This window comes from Prionailurus viverrinus, chromosome F1, assembly GCF_022837055.1.
Source record: "Prionailurus viverrinus isolate Anna chromosome F1, UM_Priviv_1.0, whole genome shotgun sequence".
Lineage (NCBI taxonomy): Eukaryota > Metazoa > Chordata > Mammalia > Carnivora > Felidae > Prionailurus > Prionailurus viverrinus.
This window is the reverse complement of record NC_062577.1, coordinates 38,468,279-38,479,274: the sequence shown is the minus strand read 5'-3', so window position 1 is coordinate 38,479,274 and position 10,996 is coordinate 38,468,279. Positions and strand designations below refer to the sequence as shown.

The 10,996-nt window shown below is 57.0% G+C and overlaps 2 protein-coding genes across 6 annotated transcripts in view; one reads left to right on the top strand and one right to left on the bottom strand.

The window, feature by feature from the left end:
• Positions 1-1,014, bottom strand: part of LOC125155293 (receptor-type tyrosine-protein phosphatase V-like) — a 37,126-nt gene extending 36,112 nt beyond the window's left edge. For both annotated transcript variants that reach the window (XM_047840412.1, XM_047840413.1), the window contains exon 1: positions 799-1,014. The gene's annotated coding sequence lies outside the window, so the exon portion shown is untranslated. The remainder of the gene's footprint in view (positions 1-798) is intronic.
• A 94-nt stretch (positions 1,015-1,108) lies between these two features.
• Positions 1,109-9,922, top strand: ARL8A (ADP ribosylation factor like GTPase 8A). 4 transcript variants are annotated; one of them, XM_047841138.1, is made up of 7 exons: positions 1,109-1,401; positions 5,905-5,985; positions 6,335-6,408; positions 7,633-7,726; positions 7,887-7,954; positions 8,173-8,266; positions 8,812-9,922. In XM_047841138.1, exons 1-7 carry the CDS (start codon positions 1,279-1,281, stop codon positions 9,037-9,039), a joined length of 762 nt encoding a protein of 253 aa, XP_047697094.1. In that variant the 5' UTR covers positions 1,109-1,278; the 3' UTR covers positions 9,040-9,922. The 4 variants fall into 4 exon arrangements, with proteins under 4 accessions (XP_047697094.1, XP_047697096.1, XP_047697093.1 ...); XM_047841140.1 differs by having other exon boundaries at positions 8,196-8,266; positions 8,812-9,001; XM_047841137.1 differs by lacking the exon at positions 1,109-1,401 and having other exon boundaries at positions 1,427-5,985.
• The last annotated feature ends 1,074 nt before the right edge of the window (positions 9,923-10,996 follow it).

Here is a 10,996-nt window from a genome sequence, read left to right as displayed (position 1 = left end):
CAAAGTGACACAGTAGTCGGTTTAGGAAATGGGGCAGAGGTGCACCTTAGGAGCTGGACGGGAACCTATAAAGGGCAGAAGCTAGAAAGATGATACTCTGTGATCCCTCTGCTTCAAGACCAATGATCAAATGATCATTTGGTCATCTTGGGTAGGTTTGACATATGGTTCGACAGTTTATGCACCTTTAGCCAGAACAAGAAACTACACCCGAGTGGGTTTGAAAACCTGATTCTAAAGAGCACTCCTCCTAGGTGGGAGGCTTGCCCTGATGCCTGGAACTACTGGGGAACAGCCAGCCCCTGGGTTCAGCAGCCCTGTGGCTAGGGAGGCATCTCTGCCTGCCTTATATCTCCCACCATCAGTTCTCCTCCTGAAGAAAACTTTGACTTTTACCAAAACAGGCCAACTTTTTCATCCGCTGCAGATCTCCCTCACTGGCACCCCCACCCCCCACCCCGGCAGGATTTTATCTACGAATTATGGTGATACTAGTGAAAATCAACCTCAGCCTCAAACAGCTGTTTCACTTTGGGCCAGAGGCTTCCTAAACACGCAGTTCAGGTAAACTGTGGTTAACAAAACAAGATGGAGTATTAAAACACCCAAAGACGGTTGTGACTCTCCGCTCGTTAGGTTTTGAGAGGATAAGACTCCGTCCCCAGAGATGTTCAGAGGCCAAGGATTCAGGGAACAAAAAGCCTCCATTTCTCTCCCTTTCACAGAGAGCTCATCTCCGCGTCCTGGAAAGTGGGTGAAGCATCCTTCTCCACCCTGCTTAACGGGGACCCCACGCACCTCGGGCCCACCGCCCTTTAAGAAGGAAACGGGTGCCAGCCAGGGCGCCGCAGCCCGGGAAGGGGACCTCTCTCCCCAGTGTCCCCGGACGCCAGCAGGCGCAGGCCCTACCCCGGAGGCTCGCGGGCTCCCCGCGCACCCCACCCGCGGGCCCGGCGAGGGGCGAGGGAGGGGCGCGCGCTCGGGTGCGAGCCGGACACGGCCGGGCAGCGGCGGCGCGGGAGGGCGGCGGCGGCGGCGGCGGCGGCGGCGGCAGCGGCGGAGGAGGAGGAGGAGGAGGAGGGGGAGGAGGGCGCCGAAGCCACACCCATCGGCGAGCGGATCCGGGGGCAGCGAGTCGTCGGCCGCTGCGCTCCAGCCTCCGCCCGCACCGAGCCGCGGGACCCGGGCCGCACCGGGGAGGGGCCGCTCCGGGCCGCAGCGCGAGGGCAGCGAGGGGCGGCGGGCAGCCGGCACCGGGCGGGGCCGGCCGCAGCGACCATGATCGCTTTGTTCAACAAGCTGCTGGACTGGTTCAAGGCCCTGTTCTGGAAGGAGGAGATGGAGCTCACGCTGGTCGGGCTGCAGTACTCCGGCAAGACCACCTTCGTCAACGTGATCGCGGTACGGGGGCGCGGGGCGCGGGCCCGGGGCGCCGGCCGAGGGTCGGGCCTGTGTCGGCCTGCGCCGCGCCCTGGTGAGCCGGGGTCGCCGCCTGGCATGGCCGGGCACCGCCGGGCGCCGGGCGGGGGAGGAGCGGGCCCGAGCGCTTGGGGCCTAGCACGGCCCGTGGGAGACCTGGGTGGCGCGCGACCCGCTGTCCCGCCCGGGCCGGGATGGCACGGCTGGGGGCGGGGGAAGGGGGGCGAGGACACCGGCTGGGGCCCTGGGCCTGGCGGCCCCTGGGGGTCACGAGGCTGGCGGGACCCGCCGCCTGCAAAGACAGGCTTCCTCCGGTCCCCGCGCGAGGGGGCATGACGGGGCGAAAGCGCCCGGGCCTTCCCGCCCCGCGTGCGGAGGGTCGCGGGACCCGGCGGCCGGAGCGGCTTGGGGAAGGGGCCTGGGCAAGCCCAGCCCCACCCCGAGGCTTTAACCCCTCTCTGCCGGAAGGGGAAGCCCCGGCGCTGTTGAGGGGGAGGGGAGGTGTCCCCTGGGGGTAGTGGCATCAGCTGAGGCCCTTGGCACCAGCCCAGACTCCTCCTCTCCAGGAACCCGCGGCGTCTTAGCTGGGGGTCCGGGGAGGATGGCATCGGAAAGGGAGTTTGGAGTCTCCGTCTGGCTCAGAAGTTGCAGCAGGAGGTGCCCCAACCAGAGGATGAGTTGGAGGGGCGCTGCCCACTCTAGGGACACGGGAGAGAGTGGCTCTGAGGGCTTTGGGTAGTCGAGACGGAGATGGGCAATTGTAAGTCTTTCACTGCCGGGGAGTGGTGGGGAAGGAGTTAAAATCTGTCTTACAAAAAGGGAAGATGGGCTCCATGGGTGTGTGAGCTGAGGCTGCGGTAATGGCTGCGGCCTGCATTAAAGAGCTTGGCTGGACTGGGCGTGTGGGGCTGAGGGAGGCTTGGGGCAGGTGCTGGGGTTGCCCCCCGCCGGTCCCAGTACCCATACTGGGGTTTCTGAGAATTGTGGATTGGCCACACACTGGCCAAAAATGCCGATGCTGTGGGTTAGCAAAGAAGTATGGCCGGTCAGCCCAGGTACTTCTCTGTGTTGTGGCCCATCCCGGAAGAAGAGGGCCCCCCTGATGGATCTCAGCATCCCAGAAGGAGCATGGCCTGAGGCAGGAGGGCAGAGGGAAGGCTGGAGGCTGGAGCTGCGGGTACCCCACGGTCACATATTTAGGCACTGGCTTCCTTTTCCAAACATGTTTTGCAGAGGACTCCTGCCCCTTTCTCCACCCAGTGGTTCCTAGTTCCTCATCCGACAGGCCAGGACCTTCAGGCCCCTGCTGGGTTTTTTGGCATGATTGTCTCCTAGCCAACATGTGCCCCTGGGCTCCTGTCTGAGAGTTTGGCCCCTAGTTAGATTTGGCATTGACTTGGGCTCTTGGGCCCCCTTGGGCAGGAACATAACACCTGGACTCTGATCCTGCAGGCCTGGGTGGCTTGGCTTCTAGGCATTTAGATCTGGGAGACGTCTCCAGGGTAAGGCCAAGAGGAGGACCAAGTTGTTGCTGCTCTAACAGCTCACCCTAGGTGTCACCTCCAGTCCCCAGGGAAGCCACGCGCCTGGGCAGAGATGCACAGGTACCCAGGTGGGTTCCAGTTCCTCGTCAGGAGGGCCTCCTCTAGACCTGCATCATATCCAAAACGGGATCGGACCCAGGAACAGAACCCAAGAGTCACATATTACACTGCCAGGTCAGAGTTTGGGTGATGTACAGCTCTTAGCCCATGCATTCCCCCGTTCGCTACTCAACTTGCCACTTCGGCTCACCCGAAGGGCTCACCATCCTAAAAGTGCCAGCAAAATTTCCCTTTAAAGAGGCCTTCCAAGAAAAATCACCCCTTGTGGACTTCCGCGGGAGTTTTAGGATCAGGGAAACTGGTGTTCTCCAATCCTCCAGGGCTCCCGCACTGGCATTTCTGCCCACCTTGTGTATAACCACGGTAGAGTGTCTTTCAGAAAGAAACGAAGAATCGGGACCCCTGGCCTTTGTTCCCATGCCCACCGCTGACTTTCTGAATCACCTTTGCCCGCTCATTTGTCATCTGTTGGTCTCAGCTTTTTTCCCATTTGGCTTTTTCTACTCCCCCTATGAGGTCTGACTGTAAATAGAAGTTGAGTTTACGTGGCTAGCTACTCAGCAGGCTAATGTGAACTGGAAAAAAAAGAAAATTATACAGAGACTTCACGGCCCTTCTAAGGACCTAGAAGTGTTCTGTTGAGCTCCTCTCAAAAAGTTGTGATGTAGAAAGTAGGAGATGTTTTGCCTGAGGGAAAAAAAGAGAGCCATTTTCAAATATGTAAAAGTGTAAAAGACTGTCCTATGGAAGAACTACTCTTGGGGTACCCAAGTCTTTGGAACAAGGGATGGAAGTTATAGGAAAATGGATTTTTGACTCATTATACAGAATTTTCAGACAGTTGGAGCCCACCCAAGAGGGAATGAGCCAGGAGGCATTCAAGTCTGAGACAAAAGGTTACTTCCAGCCATTAAGTGAGGAGCTTGTGAGATCAGGAGGCATTAGCAGGGAAATGAAGTCATAACCCGGTTCCAGCTTAGCTTTGGTTCACAGCTGAACTGGCTATTTGGGTACCGGGGAGCCTGGTTTCCCGAACGTTTTCCCAGCCCCAAATCCCACTCTGCCAGGCCAGGCTTTTTCATGTATATGGGAGCCTGTGAATCTTCTACTTGCCAGAGATGCCAGATGGCTCTTCATGCGATACTCAGACCATTTCCATTTCCAAGCACTTTGTGAGCCTTATTTGCCAGTCTCTAGGAAACAAAAACCCTTGTCCCCATTTCACGGGAGGAAGCCGTGAGGCCCAAGGAGGTTGAAGTGTCTTGTCCACGCTCCTCCATGTGAATGGTTAATAAAAACTGGGCTTTCTTCTTTAGACCCTTATGTTCTTCAGCAGCCCCGATGGGGAGGAGTGGACTTTGGTCCAGAGGGTGCCCCCACCCCCACCCTGGCACCTTGCTGGGGTTTGGATATTAGACCACATGTGTTTAGGGCCTCCATACTTAGGTGGGAGCAAAGCCGTCCTCCTTCAGGATGCTCCCTTAACCTCGGTGATTCCTAACTTTTAGGGCTCTGGGACCCTTTTGATAACTGATAAAAATTAGAGACCCTTGCGCCAGAGAAGTGTCCATACAAACAAAAATTTTGTACATGCACATCGGGAGCAATTTCAGGGGGTTTACGGACTCTCTGCAGTGCATCTGTGGCCCTTGGGGTGGGAACCCTTACTCTACCTTGTCATGAGCATGAGTCATAAGGACTCAGTTCTCACTTGCAAGAACTTTGGTGAATGAGTGTGGGTGATTCCTCTGGATAAAAGGGAATCGATCGCTCTCATTTGGATGGATCCTCAGGCAGTCTTCATTCAGGCCTACAGACTCTGAATAAGAAATCGTCATCTCCTACACCTTGGCTAAGGGTCAGAGCCCCTGACTTCCTTACGTGACCTGAGGCAAATTATTCCGACCACCTAGTGGAAACAAATGGCATGGTAGAGAGACGAGGGCTGTCACCCTCAGATTCAAGGTTAAGCAAGTCCCATCTCCTGCACCTGAGGGGGGTGGTTGTAAGCAGAATTGTCCTACATGTGAACATGGAAATGACCTTGGAGCAAGTTTGGTCTGGCCTTCAGGCCTGGGCTAGTTTAGAGCAATCTAGACATCTTGGAGACAATTTAGAGGGGGGAGAAATGATGATCGTTTGAATTCGAGAGGGGGTTATGGGATATGGAGTTATAGTCAACTCCTAATTATTCAGCAAACATCTGCTAATGTTGTTAATGGAGGCGTGGTTCCCCTCCCCAAGAAGCTCTCAGTCCAGTGGGGAGACACATAAGTCAACAGGGGGTACAGAGTGTGGATTATCCATCCTAACAAATGGAGTGTCGTACAAATAGACCACAACCACCGAATAATCCAGAAATTACTTGGTGGGCATTGCACGTTGGGGTGGCCACTTTACCTTCCCTCAAAATATTTGCTGCCAGTTTGAAGATATGTCTCCTTCCCTTGAGATCCCCCCTCACTGCTTATCATGAGCTGCTTGAAGTTCTTTTGTTGGGAGATAATTCTTCTGCTCCACTGGAGACTAAGTACAATAAAGGGGCTCCTGTTCCAACAGAGAGCTATAGGTTAGACTTTAGGAGGAATTTTTTCCCCCGGTCTGGGCTGCGAGACTTTGAGTTTGCCTGAAGAAGACAGGCCTCGTGTTCATGGGAGAGCCCCAGGAATCGGGTGAACACCTGAGTTGTTTATGGCCATCCCCCCTGAAACCAAGGGACACTCAGGAGATGGCCCCATGCCCCCCTCGCAGAGGGGTGCCTGTGAAGCTCGGGCCTGGCCTCTGCCTCACTCTTGCAGCCTTGTGGCCGTGGCCACCAGAGGTGGCGCATCTGGATTCTGTCAGTTGTTACCCCTTTTCCAATTCTGACTCTTCCTCCCAGTCAGGACAGTTCAACGAGGACATGATCCCCACCGTGGGTTTCAACATGCGCAAAATCACCAAAGGGAACGTGACCATCAAGGTGAGCGGCAGGAAGCCAAAACTCTGGGCACAGCTGGGGCCACAGAAGAGCCCGTGTGTGCCTGTTGGGGCCGGGCATCCGGAAGGGAGTTGGGGAGGGCATCTGCGACCCCTGGGGGGAGAAGCTGAAGGAAAGCCGAGGCTTGGATAGTGCGGAAAAGAGCACAAGACTTCTGAGGCAGAGGGGTGCAGAGACAGGAGGACCGGACAGCACGTGAATCCTACAGCAGGGGGCAGGGGGTGGGGGTGGTGTGTGCAGGGAGTAGGGGAGCGGGGAGGGGGACTTGGGAGCCAAGATGGGTTTGATTGCCTGCTTGCTGCTGAGACCGTGTCACCCTCTTCTCGCTCAGCTCTGGGACATTGGGGGACAGCCCCGATTCCGCAGCATGTGGGAGCGCTACTGCCGAGGAGTGAGTGCCATTGTGTAAGTGCAGGGCCAGGCTGGTGGCAGGACTCAGCCTCACCTGGCTCCCCGCCCTACCCCCCACCCCCCTGCCCGCCCCGGCCCCGCAACCTCACTACCTGTAGGAGCCACAGGTCCAGAACTGGATCCATCAAAGTGCTGGGTTCACAACACACTGTCCTTACACGGCCGGCCTTTACTTTGTGTGCAGATAAGAATATCTGTGAAACACTCTGGGCACCTCCCGGCCAATCTGAGAACCAGAGCATCAACCGGCTCAAAGTACCTGTGTCTCCCTGCCTCCCCCCAATTTAGAGTCACCGCTCTCCTGACTTTTGTGTGATTTAAATGGCTCGTTCCCTTGCTTTTAAAAAATAATTTTATCTCACATGTGTATGCCCAAACAAAAGATTGTTTTGGTTTCATTGTTTTTTACCTCATTTAAAAAACATTTTTTGGGGGGGCGCCCGGGTGGCTCAGTGGGTTGAGCATCCGACTTCGGCTCAGGTCACGATCTCGCGGTCCGTGAGTTCGAGCCCCGCGTCGGGCTCTGTGCTGACAGCTCGGAGCCTGGAGCCTGCTTCGGATTCTGTGTCTCCCTCTCTCTCTGACCCTCCCCCTGTTCATGCTCTGTCTGTCTCTGTCTCAAAGGTAAGTAAACATTTTTAAAACATTTTTTTAAATTATTTTTAATGTTTGTTTATTTTTGAGAGAGAGAGAGACAGGGCGTGAGCAGGGCAGGGTCAGAGAGAAAGGGAGACACAGAATCCGAAGCAGGCTCCAGGCTCCGAGCTGTCAGCACAGAGCCCGACGCGGGGCTCGAACTCACGGACCGCGAGATCACGACCTGAGCCGAAGTCGGTCGCTCAACCCACTGAGCCACCCAGGTGGCCCTGACCTCATTTTTTAAAAGTATCTTGCTGCAAGAAAATCTTCTGGGGCATCCTTTGCTTTTTTCTCACTCACCCATAGCTAGTCTTTCCCTGAAGACTTAAGAGGGTCACTTTGGGAGGGATTTACACATAATCTCAAAGAGCCAAGCTTCACCCCCTGCATGACAGCTTCTTCGGAGGGGACTTTGGACTACGGGATAACGGCAGGCCCTGGAGGAGGCCTAAATAGCCCACAGATCAAGAGGTGACCACGCCCAAACAAGAGGTTTGCTCCCGCAAGCAGCAGGTCCTTCTCTTCCTACCTCTCAGCCTGTAGTGTCAACCTGCTTGTCCCCACCCTGCTGTCCCCCAGGTACATGGTGGATGCCGCTGACCAGGAGAAGATTGAGGCCTCCAAGAATGAGTTGCACAACCTACTGGACAAACCCCAGCTGCAGGGCATTCCGGTCAGCAGCGCATTGGAGTGGGGGGGGGGGAGGGAGCCCCCTGGGAAGTCACTGGGGGCCTGGCCTGAGGCAGGTGAAGGCCAGGCACGGTTGAGGTGGGGAGAGGAAACAGACGGCCTGGCCTGGCAGCCTTGGACCTAGTCTTTGTCCTCCTCTGTAGGTCTTAGTCCTGGGTAACAAGCGAGACCTTCCAGGAGCACTGGATGAGAAGGAGCTGATTGAGAAAATGTGAGTTTGGCTACTCTTCTCTGTCCTTCCTCCCTGCTCCCCCGATTTCCCAGGCCACGGAGAGGGAGACGGCTTGCTGCTGCTCTCAGTATTCGCCACATGGTGGCAGCAGAGCCTACCTTTCCCGGAGCCTCGCCCTCCCCATTGTAGCTCCTGAGCAAGCAAAGGACTCTGGCGCCCCCAGCCCCAGGCCCCCTGGGCAGTCCTAGCCTCAGCAGGTTCTACTCTGGTTTCCCCCCAGGAATCTTTCTGCCATCCAGGACCGAGAGATCTGCTGCTACTCCATTTCCTGCAAAGAAAAGGACAACATTGGTGCGCGTGGGTATGGGGGAGTTGCTGGCATTCTGGGAAGAGCCCGGGACAAGGGGAGGAGCGGAGAGGCACTTCTGGGTGTTCTGGGGCAGTGACTCTCAAAGGTTTTCACTCCACAACCTTCCTTGAAGCCCAAAGCTCTATGGTTCTCCTGGGGTAGGACAGGCATCGGGGAAGCTCAGAATCTGAGCACCACCCGGCTCTGCCCTCTACTGGTTGTGTGACCTTAGGCAAATCGCTCCCTTCCTGGGGCCTTGCCTCCCCCACTATAACGGTCACAGGGTTAGATCAGGCGATTCCCAGGCCCCTTCTGGCTGTGACGTCCCATGGCTCCGTCCTTCACGCCACCCAGATGCCCCCCGCCACTCATCTGGGGCTGTTTGGAGCTCGATGGCTCTGGGCTTTTGCTGCCCTTAGAGTCGATCCCCAGTTGCAGTTTCGGAAGCCCTGGGCTTAGGCCACTCCCTAAGGTGTTTGTTCCACCTCCCCCGTCGGCCCAGCACAAACTGGAAGGCGTATAAACCTCTCTGTCGTCCCCCACCCAGATATCACCCTACAGTGGCTTATTCAACACTCAAAGTCACGGAGAAGCTGAGACTGCGGTCCTCCCCCCTCGGACCAGGGACCTGCTGTCATCCAAACCCGAAGCCGAGCTCCCCGCCCACCCTGCCGTCCCCCCTAAGCCCGTCCCTCCTCACTCAGCGTGGGGAGGGACCCTCTGGGGATCCCAGAGTCCTGTTCTGCTGAGGTTTGAACTCCTGATTTTATTGTAAAATAAACCGCTCCCATTCTGGCCCCCTAACCTCTCGCCCTTCCCCTTCCCTCTGCCCTCTGCCGGCCCTGCTTCCGGCCCCTTAACAGCCCTGGCCCCATAGCCCCTGCCCTCCTCTCTCCCGTGCCCCACTCCTACACTGCCCTTTTCAACACTCTTCTGTTGTTGTCCTGTGTGTACAGTATATATATGTATATATATTTTAATTTTTTAATTTAAGCAAAGACTAAAATCAACCATTTGATGCTGCAGGGGCCCGTCAGGACCCGGGAGGGGGGCGGTCTGGAAAGAAGGAAAGAGATGCGGGGTGGGCTTGGGGCAGGTTCAGGTTAGGAAAGTGAAGGCTGGCACCTGGGGGGCAGGTACCAGCCAGGGCACTGGCGGCCATCCCCATGTCGCGTTCATTTCCACTTCCCGATCTGGCTTGTCCCCGTAGTGCTTGAACGTCACAGGCTGACTGCCACCTCCGGAGGTGCCCCTGTCTGCCCCCCTAGCCTCAGTAGGGCCACCAGGCACAACCAGGTGCCAGAGAGCACCAGGCGGAAGGGGCAGGAGGCCAGCGCCCGGGGCGCCCCAGCAGCCCCTCCTGCCCGTTCCTGGCTCCCAGCTCCTGCCCCTTCCTGGGGCCCCCAACTCCATGGGCCACCTCATTTTCTGTTCTCATTTTGCAGAGTTGCACAAGGAGAGAACTCAGCATGGGGGGTTGGTTCTTTGGGTTTTGTTTTCTGTTGGTTTATGTGTTTAATTTAATGATTTGTAAAGTGATGTTCCTCTTCCTTTTTTACACTTTTCAGCTCATATTTAACCTCTGTTTGGAAAATGATTCTTGTAACTGTACATTTTTTTGCCTCCTAACAACACGAATAAATGACCAGTTTTGTGTCGGGGGGGTGTACGGGGCTGGTTATTTGTCCGTTAGATGCCACGGAATGACTGGCTGGCCCGCACACTGGGCACAAACAGCCACGGAGAGGGAGGCACGCGCTCACACCGGGCACACAATGGCACTTCACACAGCAGCCTCCCGCACGTGTGCCGGGCCTCGCCGGGCCTCCTTCTCCCTCCCTCGTCAGACTCGCATGCGGTCGGCTCTGAGCTTCCAGCTGCCAAGTGGAGCTAAGGAGGAAGTCTGTTTAAGGACCTGCCTGGGGCTGGGGTCAGCGTGGCGGGAGTGTGGGGCTGCATCCCGATGTGTGCGGGGCTGCGCCTCCCTCGAGTGCATTCAGAGCCCTACCTGCAGCCACAGCGAATTGTCCTCCAGGGGGCGGTGCCGGGCCTGCAGAGCCTGACGGCTTCCCCCCTTCCCTGCTTCTCTGTTGGTGTCGGTGCCACCGGTGTCTTGGGAGAGAGGCCGTACCCTTGTTCCTCTGCCCAATCCCAGTCCTTGCCCTACTTGACCCCAGCCTTCAGAGCTGGTCCCCCCTCCTCCTTGCCCACAGCTGCGGCTTCTGAGCCTTGCAGGCCCAGCTTACCCAAATCCGGGGCCATCTTGACCCACTTTCGCAGGAAAGCCCCGCCTCTCCCCTGCTCCGCCCCCTTCAGCCTCCCGTCCCCCTGGAGAATAGAGCAGGCCCCTACAGCAGCTCTGTTTTCTGGTCCTCTAGTCCTGCCTCTGCAGGAAGTCACTTCTGCAGGAAGAAGGAGCCATGGTTCCCTTAGATGTGGGAGCAGGGATCCCAGGGCTTTGGCCTCAAGGGTCCTGGGCCTGCCCTATTGGCTCTGAACTTCACCTATTAGCACCTATTGGCTCTGAACTTCTTGGTGCCCCGGGCTTCTTCCCGAAGGTAGTTTATAGTCAGAAATGACTGGGGGGGGGGGGGGGTGGGGGGGGTGCCTGTGTGGCTCAGTCGGTTAAGCGTCAGACTTCGGCTCAGGTCATGATCTGCAGTTTGTGAGTTCGAGCCTGGCGTCGGGCTCTGTGCTGACAGCTTGGAGCCTGGAGCCTGCTTCGGATTCTG

Bases quoted from the DNA above. Each gene is read 5' to 3' on its own strand.
- ARL8A (XM_047841137.1), top strand. From the start codon at position 5,674: ATGGGAGAGCCCCAGGAATCGGGTGAACACCTGAGTTGTTTATGGCCA. The intron at 7,727-7,886 runs GTCAGCAGCGCA...CCTCCTCTGTAG, and splicing joins CCCAGCTGCAGGGCATTCCG to GTCTTAGTCCTGGGTAACAA. The intron at 7,955-8,172 runs GTGAGTTTGGCT...TAGCCTCAGCAG, and splicing joins AAGGAGCTGATTGAGAAAAT to GTTCTACTCTGGTTTCCCCC.